Here is a 27,484-nt window from a genome sequence, read left to right on the forward strand (position 1 = left end):
ACTGTTAACACTAAGTTGTTTTGTGAAAATGTAGATTCTGTCAACGTTCACAGTGGTGACGTGTAGAGTATTAATTGAACAATTATCCTGACCATTCTAGTTTCTGTAACAAATCTACATGTGATGTTTAGGTCCTTTAATGTCTGATTGCTTTGTGAGCATGTTGTAATAATTAGTTGTGAACCTTTCTGTTAATACCTAACCAACACACCGTTTCTTCAATGACCTCACTGTTAACGTCAAAATGGTGGCCAGATCTTGACTCATCTGTCAAGGACATATAATCGGTTGGAAAATTCCTTTTTACATCTCACAACAGAATCATAAGATGGACTATTTCCAGATTTCATTTCATTTCTAATTATGTCGGGAAGTGCAACCATTCAATTGCAAAAAGTTGATGCATGACTCAGTCTTCTCGAAACATGGGATTACTCAAATACCAGAAGAATGAATAAAGTGAAGCAGATAGTTTCTGGTCCATTAACTAGGTAAGGATTACTCATATTGCCACATCAGTTTCAACATAATTTACAATAAATTCATGGCGATAATTAGAACATTCTTATTTCCCTTTACTAATATGTATTTGTATGGTCAGACCTCTTACCAAGCGGACTGATTCCCTCTCTCGCACTGTACTATGACAGATATTACATAGATTTATACCAATTCCGTTTGAATTATTCTTCATGATATTTGACACTAAAATTATTCCTATTTTACTGCATGAGTCTGATGTTTGCTGAGTTAGAGAGCGTAACAAATATACAAACCATTCACATCTTTGTATGTAGAAGCTTTCTTGGAGTGAAGACATCGACACCAACCTACACAGTATTGGGTACATGTGGCAGAAATCCTTTGTATATTCTTACATTTAAATGTTCCATGAAATATTGAATTAGAGTATTAGATATAGCTAATGTTAGATAGCATATTTAATGCAGGACATGTGGCAAGAATACAATGTTCGCTTGAACAGGACTGTCACTCCCCTCTCTTCTGCAGTTCTAAACCTAGAAGTTATACTTTCTGAAAGGGTACTTTTGGCAGCATACCTCAAGTAACTAAAAATTGCAAAATCCCCTAGGAAGAGAAGTGTCAGACAGGAATTAAAGACAGGAAACAGGAAACAGTGATGGTACTAGAAGAGCATGTCTTTGATGACTGGACGTGTTAATGACAGACTGGTAAATAAGTGGAAACATGAAGCACTAGTAGTTGGAAACCATATTTTAAGAACCAGTATGTAATGACGTCTTCCTTCCTGGTCATTGACGATCTATTACGCCCAGCTCCATTGAAAACTGTCTCGTGCCTTTGTCCGATCTGAAACCACGTACAGTTAAAATCTTTTTCTGTGCCACAGTACAGAAATACACGGCTGTATCGTTTTCGAAGGGTGTTATTTCACATTCCATCTGTAACGTCAGCATTTATCATCCAAAACTGTGTTCCACAGGAGATATCGCTTGTGTCAGATCAGGCGACATCTCTGAGGAGATATCATTTTGATGGTAGATTTTCCACAAAGTCCTGACAATGCTATGACGTCATGAACTCGATAACGTCACAATGTTATGACACCGATGCACCGGAAGTCTGATGGCAGTGCTCTCTTCAGATATGTACAGTCTTCACTGAAAACTAATCAAGAATGATTTTGGATGATAAACAGAATCTCACTCTCGTGTTTACTGATATCAATTATATCAATACCCGTTGGTAAAGGTGAAAATATCCTTGCCAAGCCTCGGATATTTGTTACTTTATCAACTTGTGTTGATATATTTGATATCAGTAGACATTTCGATGAGATTCTCTATTTTTTTACCAGAGTGGTTGACTGATATCTGCATGAAACGGATTGTTAACAGTTGTTCAAATGTCAGCTGGTGTTAAGCTACAGATCACGATACGTCAGTCCTAAGACAAATACTTCCTCAGGTATACATTCTAGGCAGAGTGATACCAATACGGAAGTAGGATAGCAGTAATGTGAATTCCTGTACAATGTGGGACATCTGTTTGAAGTAATCTGGTTGATCAAATTTGCAGCATTTAAAACTAAAGTAAAACTTTTAAAGCATTTATAGAAGACATAAAAACAACGATTTAACGATTTTTAACGATTCTTATTGAATCGTGTGTGAGTGTTAGTCCGTGCGTGCGTGCGTGCGTGCGTGCGTGCGTGTGTGTCCACGTGCGCGTGTGCATGTATGTTGAAAATGGGTATTATATTTATGTAGAGTTTTATTTGAGGTGCTGACAATCAAAAGATCACAATCGGAAACCGATCTGTTACTGATGACTTATGGAATTAAGAAATTGTGGAGCCTTAGCCGACAAGCCCATCCATTTAGCTCATGTGCAAATTACCATGTGCGATCCTATTATGTGTGTAGTGTTTGATATATAGAGAAAACTAAACTATGTCCCATGTAATACCTTATTTATCAACCGAGTGAATGGTTTGGTATCTAAATCGCTTTCGCTCGTTAGATACCGATACCATTCACCAATTTCATAAATATGGTGTTACACGGGACACAGTTTCGTATTTTATTTATTACTCACCCAGCATTAGCAAAATAATATCGAGCAAAGTACTTCTTTACTAGGAGTTCAACGATTGTGATGACACTAAGCTTTCCGAGAGTCAAGCAAGGTCTAATGCTATTGTACCCGAGGTATTAGCATTTAACGTCATAACAATAAAACACTTTCACGTCATATGTACGTCATCGCGTGGTGTTATTACACAATGTGTAATAACTTTCTAAAATTACCTAACAGTGATATCTACAACGGATGAGTAATAAAATGTTGATCGGTGTGTTGAGAAAGCATGAGTTAAATGTTTCTGATAAAACAGGTTAAGGCCATATTGATTGAAAAATTGTGTTTTCACATTATCGCTGTTGATGAAATATAACATAAGTTTCATGAAACGAAAATAAAAGGTTACAGCTTTATTAATTGAGTAAAATTGTTGATGCTAAAACAGTGTTGTTAATATACTTTGATATACATCAGTTAAGCTCAGAGACCAATACCAGTACAATCCTCTGTTAAAAATAGCATCGTGGCAAACATTTCCTCTTGTTGGGTGATTAGTAAATGAAGTACTCTTGTTTTGGCAGCTGAAACGTTAGCTTGTTGAGATGTTAAAATGTATAGGCTCTGTTGAAAAGTGGAGACACGTGCATATGTGGAACTGTACCGTCAGTTTGGGTTTCACCTGGTACTGTGGTCCTCTGTTGAGGAAGATGAAGGATGGAGACACGTGCATATGTGGAACTGCACCGTCAGTTTAGGTTTCACCTAGTACTGTGGTCCTCTGTTGAGGAAGATGAAGGATGGAGAGACGTGTAGATGTGGAACTGATCCCGCAGGAGTCGTTCGTAATCGTATAGGGGTAAGACATCGATGTTGGAAGCACGAGGTTCATCACTGAAGTCATGGGATAATCTCTCTGCCATCACAGTGAGATATTCACCACATCTGTAATCACAACATTACACTTATGTTGCACTTGCCCATAGGTGCATGTATTTTTCTTTCAAGCAGTGTGCAGCGGAAATCACCTCCTATAAACCACTTCAACCATGATCATAGATTTCCAAAACATTTTAAGCAAATTGTGCATCAGTTACATAGATACATTTGCTACTTTCTCTGTCATTTCCACAGGTAATCGATGCCGGCGTTTATCTAAGATTTCTAAAGGTACGTTTAGTAAATGGTGTTTAACACAGAAGACAGCAACCGTTGATATGAAGATTTGTTCACTAGTTATTACGATGATTGACTCCAGCACTTAAGATAAAAACATGAAAACGTGTACCTGTTGTCCTGGTTCTCTGCAAGTAAAACAAAAGACAAACTTGTACATTTCTAAACTGATCGATTCATCCAACAATGAGTAACAGTAAAGAATTAGTCGTACTCAGAATAGTCCATCAACATCACCAAAACCAGAACACGATAAATATGGTTTCATTATACTCATATGGGGGAATCGAACCTGCGTCTGTGGCCTGAACACCTTATCCACTGACCTACCGACCGCTCCATTACTGAATAAAAGAATCAAAACACACTTCACAAACTAAAATGAGAACAAAATATTGCAGCACGCGAAGGTGAACCACGGATATGCCCGTATGCTGTTCGAGGCTGCATTCAACAATATCCCAGCTAGACTACGCTTGTCTGATACACCCGAGAACATAGATAGACTTGCCGAAACACCCAGTGGTTGATATAAAGAGCGTCTATTTACGCAACTGGGATACGAGAGATCATGCATGAGCATAATCAACCAGCGTTTCTCACCTGTTGTAACAAGCATGGTTGTTGAAGACAGGTTCTGACCAGGCCCTGCACGTTGGGGTAAGTTTCTGTTGGTTGTTCAGTGTTGGGGATTGGAGGTGGGTTGAAACTTACATTGCATGCAAAAATATTCATGCATTCTTTGTACCTTTCACGTCCTTGCAGACAAGAACAGTGAGAGCTGCCACCACAACTGCCACAGCAGTCAGCATAACGGAGTAGACAGCTACGATGGGGACGATGTCGTCCACGTTTGCATCACCTTCTGATATAAGACAAAGATGACACATATCTGCATTAAGTAGGATAATTCAAGTGACAATACAGCGCCGTATTTCACCATGGTGTATGTTCTAGTGTCTGTTAAAGCATTAATTTACTTTATGACATAAATAATGTCAACTGAGAAAATAGTATTTTGCTCTGCAAGAACTATAACGCAATAAAGTAAGCAAGCCATGAATAAGGAAGAATCATTCACCGGGATGACCATTACAGCTCTCCAGACTAGTGGATCCTTTTCCCCAACACGGCCTATCACCAATATCTGGTCGTCCTTTATGAATACTGAGAGAAGTACTCAGTATTCGGACATCTAGAAAATCCGACTATTTACAATGTTATAGCTATTCTATTATGGCTATTTCAGACTAAATAATCGGGGGTTTGGTCTCCTTGGTTGGTTTGAGACACGACTCCCGTTCCAGGCTTCAGACACTAGACAGTTCGAGCTACGTTTACTCGACATATCAGTACCCTATACGGCAGTTCGAGTTTCACAGTCGTTACACATCATGCTAGTTGTTAACCTTCAGACACCAACCTTCTATTTCCTGGTAGCTCCCATCATTTTCGTCTTCCCTGTGATACGACACCACACTGGTAAAAGGGAACATTGAACGTGAGCATAATGAGAGGAAATTATTAAGCTGGGACACGCTCTCAGTTCACATCGCGCTCCTAGTCGTGTATAGTTTTGTCTGGTTGGTTTGTTGTTTAACGCCGCACTCAGCAATATGACACCTATATGTCGACGGTCTGTAAATAAATGGTTCTGGACCAGATAATCCAGTGTTCAACAACACAAGCATCGATCCCGTTCATCACCTTTTACAAGCATGGGTTGATGAAAACCACTTTACCACGGGTAATTACACCTATGTGGTGATGAAACATTTATTCATCTTACTTGACGATTGATGAACATACTCACCGATGACGAGCACAGCCTCTCTCTGAAAGTTTAAAGTGTGTGGGAACAATTATGCATACAAACTGAAAGTATATATTTACTTCTTGCACACTGATGTTACCATTTTTTCTACATTTAGAAGTTTAAGAGTTTAAGAGAAACTGTACATCATACGGTATGAGTTTCAGTAGAAGGTCAGTCAGTGCTAACAGTTGTCACGGATTTTAAAATGTTACAGACCTATAGTTTTGAATGTTGACAGCTTGCAACAAGTCCAGGACTGTTTTTCAGACATTCTACATAATGCTACCCCTTTAACAATTCGTATGACCTGTTTAACGTCATCTGATTTAACTGACGTGGAGTACAACAATGACGTCCAGCACCAACCTACTATCTCCTCGTAGTCTCCGTCTGTGTCTGCGTCACGGGTGTATGTGACAACGCTAGGGGAAAGAAATGTAGAAAGTGGTCGGAATCAAGGATATTTAAAAAAAACAAAGACAATCCGCTTTCCTCAGACACAGAATCTTGCAAGGAACAAAATAGTTGCTACAGTTATATGCATGAATGTGTTCACAAAAAGGGTAAGCAAGTTCTGCCTTATCGGTATTTGACGCTCTTCTAACATTTACCTGAAAGAACGAAATCTTTTTGACACCAACAGCTCATTAGCGATGTGCCATTAATTCTGCTTGGGCTTATGCTCCACATATACTGCTACTAATAAGTGAAGTATAGCTAATCAAATCACTGTATTTCTGATTAAGTGTTTCCACAATACCATTGAAAAATAGCAGCTACTACAAAATTTTAAGTCAGCTGTTTACACATTTTGCCTTACTCACCGATAATATGTGCATCCTCTACCTGAAACAAATAATTTTGTGTAAATAATGACATATGCACAATGTTAGATGTAAAATATGAGATAAACGAATTTCCTGTATAATTATACATCTTTGAAGTGGAAATAAATATCTTGCTATTTGTAGAACGACATGTTTGTAGAACAAATGTCAGCTGATTAACACCAGTGTCTTGAAGCAAACACTTGGAAACTGAAGTCCATTAAACATGTAAATTTGTGCACACTGTTGATTTATATCCTCTTCAAGCATCAACTTGAAGGTTCCATACTGAAGTACTTTAGAAACGCGCATATCATATTATTATCATTCATTATGGAGGAGGCAAAACGAACAGAATCTGTCCTTGAAGTAATCTGACTTTCACAGATGAACTTGATGCACACCAAGAAATACGTGCATTCCTGTATGGTCAAGTGACCCACCATTTGCTGGAAATCACCTTTTCACCTGCAAATCGCGTAAAAATGCATAAAACGTGACGTTTTCACAACATATTGTTAGATCAGTCAACTGTGCACCAAAATCACACCGAAATTTTGAACTGCACCAAATTGTTGACTTTGGCACAACACGTGATCGAGCACATCCTTGACAACCATGTGTCCAGCTCGAGATCACCGCATTGTCTTCACTCTTTTTTAAGGAACAGGTTCAAGTCAATCTCCAGAAGAGACATTACCATTCACGGAAGAAGGGATATCGTCAGTCTCCAGACGGTACGATTGTGATTACGTCAGCTGGGACTGTGTGCGCATAAGTATTCTCTTTACTGCCGAGTCCTGATCTCATCTCAGTCATGCATATACAAGGGCGACGTGGACAGCGTAACGCTGATTGTTGAGTTCAGCAGGGATGGTGGAGGCGTAATGATTTGTAACGAGATTAGTAGTGATGGCAGGACACACGTGCACGTCTGTCGTGGTCGAGTTACAGCTCAAATGAATACGTACTGAGAACAAGAGTCGTTCCTTTTCCCAACAGGAAGGCAGATCAACGACTTCACATTTTCCAGCAGGATTATGCAAATGATGGCCATACCCGTTACTGTCACTGACTGTGAAACTTTTGAGCGCGTTTGGAAGTAAATTTGACCCCATTCAACGTTATCGCTAATTCATGTTTGCACTAAACTGAGAATGACTAATTTTGATTTTACTCGTGTTTCAATCTTGTTTGACGACTTCGGTTTCAACAAGGACAAGTTATTTTCTTCGTTTATCACGGATATTCAATGTCTTATCCCAGTGATGCGTTTTTAAAGTAGTTCAGTATACTTTCACCGCCTTCCCTTATAATCTATCCTCTCTATCAAACTCTTCCTTAAAGGCCTGGCTCAAATTCCATCTCCCCACAAGAGACTTGGTCTTCTTCCTTGATGAATACCAATTGTCACCATCAAGGACACTTTTACATTTAATCAAGATACACACAGACACGTTAGAAATCACACCTGGAGAGAATCAGTTAATATAGGTAGGACAAAATGATCATTTCGTCGAAAATGCATCACATGTCAGTATGAAGTGAAATAATTATTAGCTAACTCTTTACTGAGTATGTGTGGAAATAGACATCAGACGCGACATACCAAAGTATTGTTGTATGTTTTGCAGACAAAGAAGAGGCATGAAATCAATACTTATTACTATTGCTTAACATTTCTATAGGTGTATATATGTATATGAGTTGTTGGGTAAAAGTACTACTCTGGTAAATATCTGACGTGCCCTTTTCCCCGCTCCCCACTACCCTCTCCGACCCTCTAGCGACGATGCACTCAACATACACACGCACACGCACACGCACACGCACACGCACACGCACACGCACACGCACACGCACACGCACACGCTCAACATGCTATTAAGTGAGATCGGTATACGTAATTACTGAACCAAAGTAGTCAAGAAGTGTTTGTGAGAGAGGCCACTTCACGTCCCTCTCGAGTTCTAGTCATTCACTGTCACATCACACTGTATTACCTCCACGTCTCTGTTTTCTACAAACAACAACTATGACGACAATGGCGATGACCACGATCAGGATGGAGCAGACAGCAGTCACTGGGACGATGGAAACGACACCAGATTCATTAACCTCGCGTCCTGAAACATTTAATATGGACAATATTCAGTTTAGCATTGTATAATCCTGTTTACTTTTCAGAAACAAATAACATCCAAGATATGTTGCTTTATTTAAGGTACATGATGTGATTACAAAATACCAGAGATATAATGTATACCCGGATTACAAATGTAACCAGGGCTGCCCCGTATCTGCGAATTTGAGTGGGTGGGTGAGGGAGTGAGGGGGTGAGCGGGTAAATTGGTGGGTATGAGTGAGTGAGTAAATGAGTGGAGTTTTATGCCACTTATACCCCAGTAACATCACGCCTCTTAAGAAGATTTTAATTAGGTTCACGACATATCAACTGGGTTGACCCTTCCGATGTTCATCAGAAATGACACTTTCAAACTGCAATACAACCAGTTGCGTTCTCGATACAACACCCATCGATCCGTCTTCATAGAGGGATCCAATAATAATCGTCAAGTTGCCAGTCAACCAACCAGTGAGCCAATCAGTCCGTGAGCCAGTCAGTCAGTCAGTCAGTCAGTCAGTCAGTCAGTCAGTCAGTCAATCAGTCAGTCAGTCACTCAGTCAGTCACTCAGTCACTCAGTCAGTCACTCAGTCAGTCATATCATCAGATTAATAGTCAAGATTGACCTCCTGAGCCATATTACTAGTTTGTATAAATACCTGTTCAGACTGTCTGTGTGTTTTGAGAAATTTGAAGGGAGTAAAAACTTAAAAGTCATTATATATCTCATTCAAATGTAATCTTGAATTTTACATATTCTGTCACGAAGTATGTTTCCGGAATCTGTGGAGGCCTTACTGAAGACCTCTAGTGTCAGGTTGCGTGATGCACTCCCATGGCTGTTGTTGACGTGACACGTGTACTGTCCAGACACAGACACATCTATAGCTGGTGTAGACAACACATCCTCCCCGTGTCCTGTAATCACCATCTGTCTGGATGTGTCCCACCAGGTTACAGTGCAGGCAGGGTTACAGTCAACGGAACATCTCACTATCACAGGTTTCCCCTCTTCTACCTCCCATGTGCCGTGAAACTGTATCTGGACAGGTCCATCTGCAAAGCGTGTGAGATAATCAGAAATAATAATTTGATATTTTCTTCTATCATACCAATACCAAGGCATATCAATTTCAATTGAATTAATGTTTCATCAACTTTAGGTTTAGACTTTTGAAGTTGGTTAGGTTTAATTTTTTCTCATGCCAGGCTACATCTTCTAGCCTTATCGAGTCTAGGCTCATCAATATAAGATTCCCAGTTTCAAAGATCTTACTGTTGTCACGAAACATTACATTCAAATGCAAACGACGACACATTACGCACATTCTGTTTTTGTTCCTATAAGTCATACGTGTCCCGTATCAGTCAGGTATATCCGACAGGATGAACTTACTATTATATCTCTAATGATCAGTGCCTGTACCAGATATTGTCAACGTTTCATGCATTTTACCGTATTCTTAATTGTAAACCCAATATTGTCACTGTTTTAAAAAGAAGCGCTTTTAAGGAGAGAAGCTCCGTGAGTGAGTGAGGGAATGGATTGCGCTTTACGCAGCAGTCAGCAATAGTCGAGCTCTGTGAATAATCGAGACTGGACCAGACAATCCAGTTATCAACAACATGAGCATCGATCTGCTCAACTGGGAACCGATGACATGTGTCCACCAAGTCAGTGAACCTGACCACCCGATCCCGTTAGTCGCCTTTTATAACAAGTATAGTCGCCTTTTATGGCAAGCATGGGTTGGTGAAGGCCTATTCTACCCCGGACCTTCGGGGATCCAAAATCTCCATGACGCTCAGGGCTGTTGTCACAGACTAAGTTATTTCAATAAGTTTCTTTGAAGCTTCATTTATTCAAACGATCAATTTGTTTCAACATATGTCCAAAGTGCACTGAAATTCTGTCCCCTTTGTCTATGTCATGTATTCAGCAAACATTCGGTGTATCCCCTCTTAACATCACCAACCCTCCGGGCAGGACCCTTAATTCTCAAACGTTATCAATATATGGCAGTTAACACTTCCCTACGTCGGCGAATCTTACGTATATACATGTGCATGGGCCAGTGACCTTGCACAATGTGGCGTAATGGCCCTGTGTATAAAAATCTGAATGATATGATCAGTTGGCGAGACCAGCCAGGGAGACCAACCAAGGAGATCAGTCAGGAAAACAAGAAGCGAACGGATTGTGCGGTTAGTCGGGTTGTCGGCCAAGGCCGTCGCTCCAAATACGACTACGTCGACGGTGAAGAAACGCCTTCCGACTTCTGAATGTGTGAGGTGACAGAACGGGTCTCCAAATCAGGAACATTGGCCACTCAGTCCTGTCACATGTTTACCACTGTATATACCTTTGCGACCATCATTCGACCAAACAATAATAAAACATGGCTGCTGCTATCTTCTTCTCTACCACTGACTTTTGTTTTTCTTCCGTCTCTTGTCCACCATCCTGAACTACCACCAGACAGCAACCACAAACGAACTCTCTTAGGCAAGTATACTCTTAAAACAAGTAGGGTAACCTGAACTTTGAAATCTGGTAGAAAGAAAACCCATTCAGGAACGTTACAATGACATTCTTTTTGTGTATGCAGCATCATTTCACGTTATCACCACACGCAAACACAATGCATGGGAAGCACGTGCACAACGTCGGACCCTCCTACGCGTGCATGGGGTGCCATTATGAATCCTGACGTTTCTCAGGCTCTTCCGTAGACTGTATTTTTCGGATAGTTTTCTTGCATTCGTGGATGGTCAGAGTTCAGAGGTCAAATCACACACTTCTCACTGAAAATTGTAAACCTGAAATGTTCATGACATACTCCAGTCACCTAACAAGGGGGATAAGTGAACGAACAGGTATGCTTTGAATGAAATCCAGGTGGAAGTTGGTTATGTTCTCAAAACATCCATTGTTACTGTATCAGCATTGATTCAATCGCATATATCTCCCAATTTCGACAATCATACATTGAAAGTACAGTTCACTTACTGTTTTTAAGAGTATATATGAAATCTGGGAAAAGAATGCCTCTTAAAACAGTTTTGAAATTATTATCATGTTGAGGTTTGAAATTTCCAGAAAGTTGTGTCCCATCCCTATCCTTTATCCATCTCCACTGAGAAATGTACAAGTACAGTGTTAACCATTACTGATGAATGAATGAAGACTCAGTACAAGGTAAAATACCAACTACTCATTCAACGTGTGGCACAGGCCTTCATGACTGTCACAATCAAGTATGAATTGTCCATAATTTATATCAAGAGGACCTTCATTAACAGTTACGTATCTTGCCATCACGTTGAAACAAGATCAACATTGAAATATTAGTTCTAAGGTAACCAGTTAAAACCCCTTTCGTTTAGTAAACGACCACCGCTCAACTTTTGGCCCGCGTGGTTGGTATCGAATCTCATGTGTTCCGTATTTTCCTGATATTTTACATAACCTTGTTTTGACCTTTGTCTGTCACCGTGCATTTACATTATCTGAAATCTGCATATTTGATGCTACGCTAGAATTGCAAGCCTGAGGAACATAAATTGGCGCTTTCGTAACCCGTGTCATGTGATTCAGTAAATGTATGTATTGTTAGTTTTGTGTTGATCGTTTGTATTTGAGCTGAGTGGTCCGTTTTGCTCATATCTAAAGCACATGTCCAGGTCAGCAACAATGACATGACATATTTTTGGTCACTGGTGTATATTCGATAAAACACCTGACACCGCTTGCCTTTGAAGCTGAAAGCTTTCATCACAGTTTCTGACTATGTTCTCTCCCAACAGTCAATAACGCCCTATTGTTAGCGCCATGAGCATACTTGGTGTGGAGTTTGGCGCTATATCAATGGACACATTATTATGTTGTTGCTGTCATTAATTCCCAACCGAACCACCAAGTTACTATCACAATAATGATTCAGGACCTAAAGGTTCTATGTAAGCTGCATGCTAAGTTGTATAGATATACGAGGTTCCTGTACCGTAAACAAAGGTACGTTCTTACTCACAGAGGACATCCAGTACATGTCCGTGACTCCAGTCAGACTCCAGCCCCTCTTCCACAGCCTGGCAGCTGTAGTTGTCTCCCTGGTTCTCTCTGCTGACGTGGGGTATTGTAAGGTCATCTCCACCTGTAGGAGACTCATCACCAGATTCCAGCAGGGTCCTGTCCCTCCTCCAGATGTAGGTCATGGTCAGAGGGGGGTGGTCCGAGGGTAGACTCCGGGACGAGGAGGAGCATGTGAGGGTGACATTCTTACCTGACACAGGTAAGGCAGGTTCGGTGATGGTAGGTGTGGCTGGCTTCTCTGTGAAAAATATAACACATGATACCAGACCTTAACACCAGTGCCAATAAACATGGTTAAAAACATTCTAAAATATGAATCCAACGAGACATCATAAACTAAATGAACTAAATGCTTTGACTCTTTTGTTAATGAAGTATTCACCGTTATTGTCAGTTAAATAAACGCCGGCGACTCGCTAATACTCCTAATCGACTTGTTGATTAAATGTACTCTGTGAAAAAATATAACAAATGATCCGAGACCTTAGCACGAGTGCCAGTAAACATGGTTTTACTAAATGTGTGGTTTGCCTCTCTGTGAAAAACGTTTCAAAATATGAATCCACTGAGACATAATAAACTGAATAAAGTAAATGCTCTGACACTTTCATTTATTAAGTATTCACCTTTATTGTCAATTAAATAAGCGCTAGCGACACGTTAATACCCCTAAACGGTTCGTTGATTAAATGTACTACACAACTACTTTCCCCTTGGTCAAATGAATAAATCATATCTGTATGTATGTCTGTATGTCTTTATGTACTTCTGTATGCATCTCTTTACGTATGCCTGAATGTATGTCTGCATGTATCTCTGTATGTATTTCTGTATACATGTCTATGTATATATGTATGTATCATGTCTATCTGTGTGTCTTTAAGTACCTCTGTATGCATGTCTCTACGTCTGTATGTATGTCCGTATGTATGTCTGTATGTATGTCTGTATGTATCTATGTATGCATGTCTATATATATGTCTGTATATATGTCTGTATGTATCTTTGTATGCATGTCTGCATGTATGCCTGTATGTATCTCTGTATACATGTCCATGTATATATGTATGTATGTCTGTGTGTCTTTATGTACTTCTGTATGTATCTCTGTACGTATGTCTGCATGTATGTATGTCTGTATGTATCTCTGTACGTATGTCTGTCTGTATGTATGTCTGTATGTATGTCTGTATGTATCTCTGTACGTATGTCTGTATGTCTGTATGCATCTCTGTACGTATGTATGCCTGTATGTATTCTGTATATATGTCTGTATGTATGTCTGTATGTATCTCGGTATGTATCTCTGTACGTATGTCTGTATGTATATCTGTATGTATGTCTGTATGTATCTCTGTATTTATGTATGTATGTATCTCTGTATGTATGTCTGTATGTATCTCTGTATGTATGTCTGTATGTATCTCTGTAGGTGTCTGTATGTATGTCTGTATGTATCTACGTATCTATGTATCTATCTATCTATGTATGTATCTATGTATGTATCTATGTATCTGTGTCAGATTCGGGATTCAAATCTTAAAAACATGAAGCCAAAAAACCTACGTTTTTCCATAGTTCAGCCTCAAGTTAGACTTTTCTTCATATTCTTGTTTCGGGATTCAAATCCCGAATCAGAATATTTCGTTCAGATTTGGAGTTATGACCAACAGTGTCAATATACATCATCCCACCCCTTCTAAGGTACTAGTACATGTATGTATGTATGTGGGTAGGTGGGGGCGGTGGATGGATGGATGGATGGATGGATTGATGCCTGCCTGCCCACCTGCCTGCATGCATGCATGTAGGTAGGTAGGTAGGTAGGTGCGTACAAAATGTAAAAGAATCATTACAGGTGTTAAGTCATAAATGCAAACATTTGTTGTATTTCCAACGTGTACCTACAGAGAGATTGTAGCAGTTACAGTAGGACGTCATTACATATACATTATGACGTTACAGAGGGACAAAGTTCTGGAGTGACAAGTTCAAGCTTATAATGGTTTAACTTTTTAACAACATGATTTTCGACATCGGCGTGTTTTTTCACAGAATACACAGTTAACATGCAATGCACGTGAACGTTGGGGATCAAATAGTCTGAACGATGGGTATAAAAGGTTGATCGCAGTTTGTCGATTATTCACTGTATTTGGAATATTGTTGACGAACGCTACATGCCTTGTCTGCGTGAAGCCAACCGTCATATCGCTATTGGTCTCCTTGAGGCCGGTAAGTCCCAGCGTGCAGTTGCCCAACGGATAAATGTTCACCAAAGCACCGTTTCACAGCTCTGATAGAGATATCGCTAAATTCGGTTGCAGACGCCCCTAGTACATCTGAACGAAATTTGAATCCCGAAAAAATCCCAAAAATATTCAGATTCGGGATTCGAATCCCGAATCCCAAATCCCAAATTCCGAATCCCAATCCCGAATCAGTTTCAAACTTCATGTTGCTTAATCGTTGTTACACTGACTGGTGCTCGGGATGAATAAGACAGGTGGATTCGGATATACTGCGAGTGAGTGGTTGGTTGGACTGTTGTTTTAACACTGCACTTAACAACATTCCATATATATGTCGGCTATCTGTGAATAATCGAGTATGGACCAGACAATCCGGTGATCAGCACCATCAGCATACCTCAACGCAATTGGGATACCATAACATGCGTCAACCAAGTTAGCGAGCCTGTCTATCAGATCTCGCTAGTCGTATCGTACGACAAGCAAGGGGTAATGAAGACCAATTCTACCCCGGATATTCACGGGTATACTGTGAGTAGGCTTGCCATGTTTAACTCCACAAAAGCACACGCACATATACAAACACATCTTTATATATGGTTAAGGTTTAGGTTTTAGTTTAGGAGCATTCATTTACTTATCTATCGTTCTGTTAACTCCACTTACGTGCTACAACGAGGACTTGTCTACGTCCAGTAACTTCCTGTCCATTGCTTCCCTGACAGTAGTAAGTACCAGCGTCCTGTACAGAGACATTGTAGATGGTAAACCTCAGCTGTCCGGTCTGTGATGGTGAGTCCTCCCCGGTGTATCTGATCCTGGTCCTGAAGCCGGTGTGGCTACTGTTGATTACCACTACACGGTGTGACTTGGGCTGGACCAGTAACAGTCTCACAGATACCGAACCATTCACCCATACATAATACACAAAGCTGACATTCTGTGGGTTCATGGCCATGGTAACATCTTCACCAACACGTGTAACAGTGTAAGGGTATCCAGTTGTCATGGAGACTAGAGCTGTATACGAAAAGGTAATTAGAATCAGAACTCAGTAACACTAGATACGTTGACACGTTAGGCATTGCGTAAGATTACACTGAAAAGCAACTAAGTAAGAGATTCAACATGTATTTCAGTTTTCGAAGACAGATACATACCAAACCCATATAGTGCTACGGACACAATGGAACCCAGAAACATTGTCACTACTACGGTGAGCAGAAACTGACATATGCAGTTTCTGATATAATGCGTCACATGATGTAGTTTCACTGGACAATATTTCCTTATAAACATTTCCCGGTGAACCTTACGTTGTGCTACAATATTGCCGTGTGAATAATATATGTTTTTTGTGAATATGTCCTCCATCAACGCCCACATGGGTACAATGTGTGAAGTCCATTTCTGGTGATCACCCACTCATTCAACCACTGACTGACTGGTTCACTCATTCACCCATTCACTCACCATTCAACTACTCACGCACCAACAGATTCATCCACAAGTGATACCTATTTAAAACATTGATAATCTGTCCACAAGTCTGACATGACGTGAAAACGCAAACAAATGAGTATTAAATGCTAAAATCTCAGTGCTTACAAAAACATATGTTCGCCTCCTCCACAGCAAGACTGCTTAATTTGAATACACCCCTCTACCCAAACACCACTGCAACCCAACCACTCACGCCGAGATTCACGCTCTCGTGAACTCTCAAGTGTAATATTCCCTCTATCAAACATTTACTGTTTGACCAGCCACGTCTTTCTCCTCTCTCACGTACACACATACAAAATATAATGCAGTACGAATATGGCAGGTGACATTTAGATGTAAAGGATGAAACACCACTCCGAGGTTTTGGTAGCAGGTGTAAACCAGCGGAGGAGGGAAAATCCCAGGGGTAGAAGGCCGGGGGGATTTTACCAACTCCAAGGGTGGCCACGATGACAATGGTTAAGCTGCGTTAATTATTCCACGTTTTCCGTGGAAATATGACTTAGCCTGTGATTAAGGGGATGTCATCTTGTCCAGAGCAGATCTCCTACACTATAAATGCTAGCTTCATAGAACTTGGTACACATGCCAAGCATGATTGATCCCTTTCGGGGATTAGACCCGGACATGAAGTTTTTGAGGTTTCAATGTCCTCAGGGGTCTTTCGGGTGTTGCACCAGTGTGTGAAATTTGTTTGTGATTTTTTGTTTGTTTGGTTGGTTGGTTGGTTGTTTGTTTTTTTTCTTTGTTTCCGTGACAAGACGTTTGACATTAAAATTAGAACAGAAGCTTAAAACTGTTCACTATTACTTCACCAACCTTGGCATATGGATAGGCCTGGTGGTATAGTGACGCCTTCTTTTAGGTTTGGATTTCTGAATAAAATATTTTTGGCGTTTAGATGGCAACAAGTTCGAAATCGACTGACTTTGGTGGTAGTGCTCTTTCTAGGAGAAAAAAATTTTAAATCTTACAAGCCTTCCAATCTGTCATATGGCACACAGTTGCGGGGGATATTGATGACTTTTGTCTTAATGGTTCGTTCCTATTGACAGCAGGGTAATTATTTAGAGAGATATTCAATCTACGCACCTCAAGGAATATACAAATATTCCTTATAAACCTCGTTGCAAAATGCCTGCGATACTTGTGATCAAATTCCGTCCTTCACTTGATGAAGTGGAAGGAAGTAGTCCAGAAACGTCATGTTGTAAATAATAAAGACGTTGTAAATCCATACACGATGCAGTGGTTTCTCAGAAAGCTTCTCCACAGTGACCGACTCTTGGTAGACTTGGTGAAGAACTTCACTTGATGTACATCACATCGCTGTACTGTCGAGCAGTACATCACCATCAACAAAACCTTCCAACTTCAAACCTTGGCACACAGAGGATAGCTGTGGAATCCCTTGTTTTCGTTATGAGTCTTGACATGCATCATCAGAGGATCATCACATAAATAAATATGTGCAAAAGTACACAATAAGATTCTACCATGAAGAGCCTCCACATTAATCAAAACCCGGCCTACCGAATTGATTGGCATACACAAAGGATTAAGAGATTTAGAAGCGTTAGAATGGAAAATTCTAAAACAGTGAATCACCATGTTTGAAAGGTATTTTTGACTAATAAGAATGAAGGAAACAGCTATTTGTGCTGCATTGCAACATGGCCGTTACAGACAATAAAATCGGTGATTTATGGATTAAGCATGAGCCAAAGTGAATCAATGTTTTGCAATATGGAAAGAACTAGATGACATTGAAAACTCTGAAAAGGTTAATACAGCTTCTACAGGTACAGTTACGTTCTATCTGAAGTGTTCCCAAAACGTTAGTGAAAAGACACTGAGAGAGCTTTGAAATGAAAAGTCAAGGGCTGTTTGAGTATAGGTAGGTTCCATTCTCCTTCTATGAAAACTTGCTGAAGTATGTTGCATTTTTGGCATTCATGCCATAAATGGTACATTATGTGACCAGTTTATATGCTTTGCTTATAATAGTCGCAGTGCTGTAGCCTTTGTTAGGTTCTTCCTCCCTTTTTCCCTTCATCATACACTTTAACTCATGTCACTTGCTCGTGTCATGCACAGTCAAGCTCCCCACATCGCTCTTTGAAACACATTCACCTCTAACAACAATACACATGAGGATAAACCGGACAAATGGACAAAATACATGTGGCACGAGGGTGAAAATAGTGAATTCTTTACAAACTTTAGGTTACACTTTCACACTGGTAACTCTTTTTCAGGAAGCAGCTGATCACACAAAAACATACATGATGGTACATTTGCTTTAACAAATGAGAACACAACCGGTGTGGTGGGATTAGGAATTCCAAATATAAAGCATGAGAAATATGCGGCACTCTGACCTCAAAGAGATCACAATGAAGAAAGGCAGTTACGAACACTCTTCAAATATACTTTCAAATCCAAAACACATTCACAAGCTCTAACCCTTAATTATTTTGGGAAACATTTTCAACTAATATCACAGTTGCTACGGTTGATAAATTGGTATAAGAAGGTATAAGAAATATCCTTCGAAATATCAAAATATTACACAGACAAGTCTAAAATACTGCGAGTGAGTAGTTGGTTGCATGGCTGCTAACACTTAACAACATTCCATATATATAGCGACGATCTGTAAATAATCGAGTCTGGACCAGACAGTCCGGTGATCAGTATCATGAGCATACATACACGTATTTGGGATACGAGAGCTACCCGATCCCGTTAGCCGTCTCGTACGACAAGCAATGGGTAATGAAGTCCAATTCCCGCCCTGATCTTCACATGTATACTTCCATCCTTAACTCCACAAAAGCACACGCATGCACACGCACGTACACACACGCGTCTTTATATATGGTTAATTACGTTTTAGTTTAGGCTCATTCATTTACCTATCTACCATTCTGTTAACTCCACTCACGTGCTACAACGAGGACCTGTCTACATCCAGTAACTTCCTGTCCATTGCTTCCCTGATAGTAGTAAGTACCAGCGTCATTGTAGATGGTGAACCTCAGCTGTCCGGCCTGTGATGGTGAGTCCTCCTCGGTGTATCTGATCCTGGTCCCGTAGCCGGTGTGACTGTTGTTGAGTCCCTCTAGTCGGTGTGAGCTAGGGATGACTACTAACAGTTTCTTAGATACCGAGCCATTCATAAACACGGAGTATACTGAGCTGACATTCTCAGGGTTCATGGTCATGGTAACATCTTCACCAACACGTGTAACTGTGTATGGGTATCCAGTTGTCATGGAGGCTACAGCTGCACTCAAAACAAATATTACTCCTGAAAACAAGGCTAACAGTTGACATAAATATTCAAGCTCATCATTGAAGCCCGCTCAATATATTACAAGTTGATAGGTACATACCACATATGCAGGTACGCAAACGAATTGTGAACGAGAAATTTAGGCGTCAAAATATCTAGTTTCTCAAAAAAAATTTTCTTAGACAAAACTGGTCACTTATATAATGTCATGTAAAGCTCATTTAATGGGTTTCTTTACAGCTGACAGGTACATACCACACACATGTAAGCCCCAAAAGAGAATGTGAGCCACAGACATGGCTACTAGCGTGGTAAATTCATACTGATACATCACGCACCTTAACAGTTGTTTTCAAGAGATGAAATATTTAGTTTCGATGGATAATATTTCCCTACAAAAAATGGATAACTTCCCGTTGAATTTAAACACATGCCTACGAGGTCTTAGCCTTTAATAGTCAGTAACTAGTTGTTTACATTCATATGGACAGACAAGTGACGTTGATAACAGACTACTCAGAAACCTACCTTTGGTTGGTAATGTTGCAGCTATATCGCAGAGGTCTATATATAATCGAGTCTGTACCAGAGAATCTAGTGATCAACAGCATGAGCATCAACCTGCTCAATCGGAATACCATGGTATTTTTCAACCAGGTCAGCGAGTCACCCGATTCCGTTAGTCAGACAGATTGTTTTATTCATTATGCGGACATGTTTGTCTATAATACAGTTTACAAATACAGTTTACAAGTTTGAAGATATTGTGAGGGAATAATGCTGTCATATGGAATATTCGACTGGAATAGTTAGTTGGCTATTATCAACATTTTGTAGCAGTGAAAACTAACGTATGTCGTATGTGCTGGTTTTTCTGACAAATGTGAAAAATGAGGTTTTCAGTTTGAGTTTCAGGCCGACCATTACAGTGTGGACGGTACAATTCTGTTATTGGTAATGAGCCGTGAGAATGAACCGTGAGACTTTCATCACCTCAAAGAAATTAGGCAAGCAACACTTCAGTAAACTCCTCTTTTCTCGGCTGCCTTTATTGTATTTTCTCAAACCGGCCTTGATTGTCTCAACAAAGTCCCAAGTGCTGAAACTGCCACATGTTAAGACATTAATCGTAAGGTTGACCCGAGGGAGAAAAAAGTTCACTGACTGTAATGAGAAATTAAAGGGATTCCACAGGAGGACAGAAGATGACTAAAGGGGGCGTCTAGAGGTCCGACGACGAAAGTACAGTTTTAGTTGTTCTGTGGCCACATATCCCTAACCAATATCTATTGTCTATCTAATTAGCACATGAGTTCAATCCACGTGTAAACCTATTATTTAGTTTCATCCAGAGATGACAGAACTGTTTTATTATGGTTTGCCGAAAGGGATACGCATTTTAACTGGGATAAGACTGAAGTGGTTGTTGTAAAAAGTGGTGGTTACAATATGAAATGTTATGCAAAGGATTCATTTTATGTCAGTTTTACAAACGATTTTTTACTTGATTTGTACTGCAGTAATAACGATTCCTACTGGAAATTACTTCGGTTCTGGATTAAAGATTCAGGATCCGTCATTTGTATTCCGCCTTTGAAACAAAATGATGCAGATGAAAATCCAACTTTATTCACTGATATGCAGAAAGCAGAGAAACTTAATCAGTATTTTCAGTCTATATCTAGTATTAACGAAGTAAACACTGATTTGCCATTTTCTGACAAACGCACTGATTCTACTTTAGATTGTGTAACTGTTTATGTAAATGAAGTGTCTGATATAATCCAATGTTTACATCTTGAAAAAGCTTCTGGCCCGGACAGAATCAGTCATAAGTTTCTTAAAAGTGTAGCACATTCAATAAGTATTCCACTATGCATGTTATTCAATCAATCATTAAAGACTCGTATATAAATCAAGTATGAGGAAAGAAGCACATGTAAATCCCTTATTAAAAAGGGCGACCGCTCAATTGTCTCTAACTATCGACCTATGTCCTTGATCAGTTGTGTGGGCAAGGTGTTTGAGACAGTGATGTTCAAACATCTGTACAACTATTTTCATGTAAATCAATTATTATTATATAAGTACCAATCAGGATTTCAGTCTAGTCATTCAACTGGCCATCAATTATTTGATATTTATGACCAAATATGTGAGGCCTTAGATGATAAAAAACACTATTGTATGGTGTTTTGTGATGTCTCTAAAGCTTTTGATCGTGTGTGGCCTAAAGGTTTATTGTTGAAATTAGAAAAGTACGGAATTCATGGTTCATTGTTAAATTGGCTAGTTGATTACATAAGTAATCGTTCACAAAGCGTCTTTGTAAATGGAGCCCTATCCAAGCCGAGGTATTAACAAGCTGGTGTCCCACAAGCTGATGACTTAGACTGCTTGACACGATTATTTGCTGATGATTCGTCGCTAGGCTTATCTTCTCATGATCATCTATTCATTGAAAGAGAACTGAATTCAAACTTGGAATAACATATAATCCTGATAAAACTGAGGCAACTATTTTCACCTTACATAGGAATATTTAGGCATTCAATCTCTACTTCAACGGGGTTCGGGTCTAAACCGTTGAAAATCATAAACATTTGGGATTAACGTTTACAAAAGATTGTAAATGGTCTGACCACATTGATAATATTGTAAAAACAACTTCAAAAATGATATCTTCTCTGCGTAAACTTAATTTTTTATTACCGCGCTGTGTATTGAATAGAATTTATGTAATGTTCATAAGACCCCATTTCGAATATGCGTGTGAGGTATGGGATGGGTGTTCTCAATACCAACCAAATAGATTAGAACAACTGCAATTAGAAACAGCAAGAATTGTAACAGGTTTACCCAAATATACACATCATGAACATATGTATTATGAAACTGGTTGGGAATCTTTAGCAGAGCGTAGGAGAAAGCGAAAACGTTGTCTTTTTTACAAAATACAGCATAATATGGCACCATCGTACCTTAATGATCTTGTTCCTGGGAAGGTAGCGTCTAAAAGTAACTATAATCTTCGTAACTCCGACGATGTCTCGCTTCCCTTCTCCCGTTTGAAGTTTTCTTATAATTCATATTTTCCATCCAAAATTAGAATGTGGAATGAATTTCCAGTTGAAGTTAGAAAAGCGTGTCACTGAATTCTTTTAAATCAAATATTGTTGTAACACAAAACACAGCTCCCAAATACTTTGATTTTGGACCGAGAATCACTAATATCACCCTTACAAAACTACGTTACATGTGTAGTCAACTGAATTTCGATCTATTCCGTGCTGGCATAATAGATAACCCCAAATTTTCTTGTAGATATATATGTGAAAATTCTTATCATTACCTATTTGGCTGTCAACTATATACTCAACAGAGATCTACCATGATGTTACCAATGTTACTATAAACTCTGAGTTACTGCTACGTGGCAATGCAGATCTGACTGATCATGCAAATTAAAACATATTTAAACTTGTTCAAACATATATTTGTCAATCAAAAAACTTTTCTTAATTATTGCAATTGCCCCAATCTTTCTCATCTTTCTGTTCTTGTCTGTCCATCTTGTATAATGAATGTAAATAATATTATGTAAATACTACGGAGAAGGTGTTCTAAGTTGTACAACATGTACCCAATCCTTTTCTCATGAATAAAATATGTTTAAAACAAAAACAAAACAAAAGTGGTGGTATTCCTTTGAGAAGAGGCAGTTGGTTTAACTGGAGTGAAATGTCTCGAGTGCGTGCCATTGTATATGTATTTGGGTATTAAATGCTTCTCCTAATATGTTATTGTGGAATAAGCATATTTGATATGTGCTATTGAAAACAGAAGATCTTAAAGCTAACTGACCATAAACATGTCAAAGTTCACACTGGTAACGAGTATCCGGGCCCAGTATCTCTAAAGCCTAGAGAGCCATGCGTTGTGCGTTTATCTATATTGAATGTACATCTCCCAGGGTCAAATCCCCTGCCATATATGTCTTTGTGGAATACTTGGGACTGCTCGTCGATGCTTCGTGTCTAACGTTACTTTCTTCTAGTCCCAGAAGTCGTTACTGGTGCTATTCTATGTTAACTTTAATCTAATGGACATCTCTTTATTATTGCCTTTCCTTGGCACTAACATCAGGTTGATGTGGAACAGTGCAAACTTTATCATATGACTCACATATTTAGCGTTAATGTTTGAGATTGTTCAATCAATACTGTTAACTCTATGCAGTTTTGTGAACATGTAGGTTGTGTGAACGTCCACCGTGTGTGATGTGTAGAGTATTAATTACACAATGTCATAACTTGTATACTTTTCAATGTCATCGTGACCATTGTAGAATATGTGGCAAATCTACATATGATGGTTAGGTTCTTTGATAGCTGATTGCTTTGTGAACATGCTGTTATGATGAATTGTAAACTATTCTGTCAATGCCTGACTACGTAGCACATCAGTCAGTTACTGGCCGTTTATTTACGAGGGGATATCAAAAAGGTTTTACTTGTCACCAAGACGTTTTCATAGTAGAAACTTCAGTTTTGATTGTTGGTCTTTAAGACATGTTTACATTGTCACCATCCAGAGTTACACGTTTCTCCCAACATTTCTTGACCTTGTGTAGACCCCTTAAATAGACCACCTAATTTCATGGAAAACCAACACTCCGCCTCTTCAACAGTATCTTCAAAATACTATTAGGTGTGTAGTGTTTGATAATATATTGGTCAGTGTGTTCAGAAAGCGTAAGAGTTTAGTCTTTTTGATAAAACAGGTTAAAGCTGCTATACTGATTGAAAAACTGTGTTTTCACATTATCGATGTTGATGAAATAAAACATAAATGTTATGAAATGAAAATGAAAGGTACAGCTTTATTGATTGATCAAAACTGTTTTTGCTAAATCAGTGTTGTTGATATACTGTGAGTAAAGTTCAAAGCTTGTCCTTACAAGTGCCCGCTTGCTGAAAGGACATGCTTTTTGGTAACTTCATACATCACTGCTTTGTGCAAACATCAACGTTCGCTGGGTATGTAGAGGACAAGCAGGAACAAATCTCATATTTCTACAATCGGTACAATCGGTTCAATCGGTACAGTCCTCTTTAAGAGTACCTCTGTAAAAGAGGCAACCGTGGAAACATTTTCTCTTATTGGGTGTGTAGTAAGTGGAGTACTCTTGTTTTTCCAGCTGAAATGATGAGCTAGCTGAGGTGTTAAACTGTATACAGTATGGTTCAAAATTATTGAGAATAGCTAAAGCATTTCATATTATTAAACGAGAACAAATCAGATAAAATTGAATGTATTGTGAAAGTGAACTGACCTTTTCATGTTGTGTAGGTAACAATTTAATATTTTATCAAATCTCCTTGAGCTTCACGGCACAGTCTAAGACGGGTAGGCATACTTCCTATCAGAGAGGTTAGTGTCTCGTGAGTTATGCTGTCCCAGTATCGGACCACTTCTCTCTTCATGTCTTCAATTTTTGTCAACCCCTTTTGATTCACACATTCCTTCATCATCCCCCAAATGTTCTCAATGGGATTTAAGTCAGGACTATATGCAGGAAATGGTAATGCAGTCACATTTTTCTCCTGAAACCACTGCTTGGCATGTTTTGCGGTGTGTTTAGGATCATTATCTTGCTGCAAAATCCAGTCATTTCCATAAAACACATGTGCACTTGGAAGGAGAAAATTATCTAATATGTTAGTGTAGCGTTGACTTGTCAGATTTCCCTCAAACACACACAGCGGGGTCGTTCCTAATAAGGATATCCCTCCCCATACATGAAACTTTGGGCTGTATTTAGGTCGTCGATACAACAGTGCTGACGCAGACTTTTTCCATATTTTCACATTATTGGGATATACCCATACTGAGCTTTCATCAGTAAAAATCACATTTTCCCAGTCAAAGTTTTCATGTGCCAAACACCACTCAACACGCCTGTCTTTGTGTTCTTGTTTCATGAGAGGAGAAGGAATTCCAGTCTTTTTCTCCCATCCAAGATCAATCAAATTTCTTCTAACTGTAGATTTTGATACAACTGTTGATCCCCTTTCTATCATTTCATACCTGATGTTGGAGATGCTTGCCCTTTGCTTTTTAGACGCTAAAATTCCCAGCCGGACGCGATCTGAGAAGTCCAATTTTCTGGGTCTCCCTGCTCCTTTCTGGTGCCCAAAATCCTTTCCCTCTTTAAAATTCTTCCTAATCCTATACACAGTAGAAAGAGGAGTTCCTGTTCTCTCTGCCAATGTATTTACATCATCAATTCCTTGATTACACAACTCAAAAATCAACCTTCTTTTATCTTCAGCAGACATTGTTGACAGTACTGAGGAAACTGACGTCTGCTACAAATTCAGGGGAGGTAACTCCAATTGTAGTATACTCAGTAGGCCAAGATGAGTTACCTCCCTTATACCATTACTTAGTTTTAAGTATCAGTGAATCAGTTGAGGTGTTAGGATAGCTCAAAGTAAGAAGAAAAATTCTCAATAATTATGAACCAGACTATAGGTTCTGTGGAAGAAGTTGAAGAGTGGAGAGACGTATAGATGTGGAACTGTTCCGTCAGTTTAGGCTTCACCTGGTACTGTGGTCCTCTGTTGAGGAAGATGAAGAGTGGTGAGACGTGTAGACGTGGAGCTTAAATGTCAGTTTAGGCTTCACCTGGTACTGTTGTCATGTGCTGAGGAAGATGAAGGATGGAGAGACGTGTAGATGTGGAACTGTTCCCTCAGGAGTAGCTCGTAATCATGTAGAGGTAAGACATCGTTGTTGGAAGCACGAGGTACATCACTGAAGTCACGGGATAATCTCGCTGCCATCACAGTAAGGTAGTCACCACATCTATAATTACAACATTACACTTATATTGCCCTTAATTTTGACTTGTCCATAAGTGCCCCTGCATTTTTCTTTCAAGTAGTGTGCAGTGGAAATTACCCCCTACTTCAACCATGATCATACATTTCCTACCCTTTTTTAACAAATTGTGCATAAGTTACATAGATACAATTGTTACTTTTTCAGTCATTTCCACAGTTAATCTGTGAAGGCTTATAGTCTAAGATTTCTGAGGTAAGTTGAGTAAATGGTGTTTGACACCAAAGGCAACAACCGTTTATTTGAAGACTTGTTCTCTGGTTATTACGATGTCTGACATACGAGTCCAGCACTTAAGATGAAAACGTAAAAACATGTACCTGTTGTCCTGGTTCTCTGCAAGTAAAATAAAAGACAAACTTGTACATTTCTAAACGGATCGATTCGTCCACACAGAGTAACAGTAAAGAATAAGTCGCTTTTAGAATAGTCCATCAACATCACCAAAACCAGAACACTACGACTGAGCTTCATTATACTCATATGGGGAATCGAACCTGGGTCTTTGGCGTGAACACCTTATCGCCTGGTCTACTGATCACTTCCGTACTAAATCCAAAAATGAAAACAGTGTTTACAAACTAAAATGAGGACAAAATATTGCAGCACGTGAAGGTGAACCACGGATATGCCCGTATACTGTTCGACGCTGCTTTCAGCAATATCCCACCAATACTACGCTTGTCTGATATATGCCAGACTTGCCGATTACACCCACTGGTTGATATAATGAGCATCGATTTACGCAACTGGGATACGGTTGATAAACATGCATGAGCATAATCAGACTGTAACCTGTTGTAACATGCATGGTTGTTGAAGATAGGTTGTGACCAGATCCTCCACGTTGTGGTAATATTGTGTTGATTGTGGTGTGTTAGGAATTGGAGCGGGTTGACACTTACATTGCATGCAAAAATAT

At 39.4% G+C, this 27,484-nt stretch overlaps 1 protein-coding gene across 1 annotated transcript; it reads right to left on the reverse strand.

Annotated features, from left to right (window-relative positions):
- Positions 1-3,323: 3,323 nt before the first annotated feature.
- Positions 3,324-19,954, reverse strand: LOC137259482 (cell adhesion molecule 4-like). The gene is made up of 12 exons (XM_067797155.1): positions 19,912-19,954; positions 15,519-15,872; positions 12,539-12,838; positions 9,306-9,563; positions 8,375-8,507; positions 7,534-7,542; positions 5,921-5,976; positions 5,552-5,573; positions 5,162-5,217; positions 4,487-4,603; positions 3,851-3,866; positions 3,324-3,507 (listed from the first exon to the last, which is right to left on the reverse strand). Exons 1-12 carry the CDS (start codon positions 19,952-19,954, stop codon positions 3,324-3,326), a joined length of 1,548 nt encoding a protein of 515 aa, XP_067653256.1.
- Positions 19,955-27,484: the final 7,530 nt, after the last annotated feature.

Source organism: Haliotis asinina, chromosome 1 (genome assembly GCF_037392515.1).
Source record: "Haliotis asinina isolate JCU_RB_2024 chromosome 1, JCU_Hal_asi_v2, whole genome shotgun sequence".
Lineage (NCBI taxonomy): Eukaryota > Metazoa > Mollusca > Gastropoda > Lepetellida > Haliotidae > Haliotis > Haliotis asinina.

What these genes read in the sequence shown, in the direction of transcription:
- LOC137259482 (XM_067797155.1), bottom strand. Translation starts at nt 19,954, where the DNA reads ATGTCTGTGGCTCACATTCTCTTTTGGGGCTTACATGTGTGTG. An exon ending in ACAAGTCCTCGTTGTAGCAC is followed by an intron (nt 12,839 to 15,518) that starts GTAAGTGGAGTT and finishes TATTTTTCACAG; the next exon opens with AGAAGCCAGCCACACCTACC. An exon ending in ACATGTACTGGATGTCCTCT is followed by an intron (nt 9,564 to 12,538) that starts GTGAGTAAGAAC and finishes CACGCTTTGCAG; the next exon opens with ATGGACCTGTCCAGATACAG.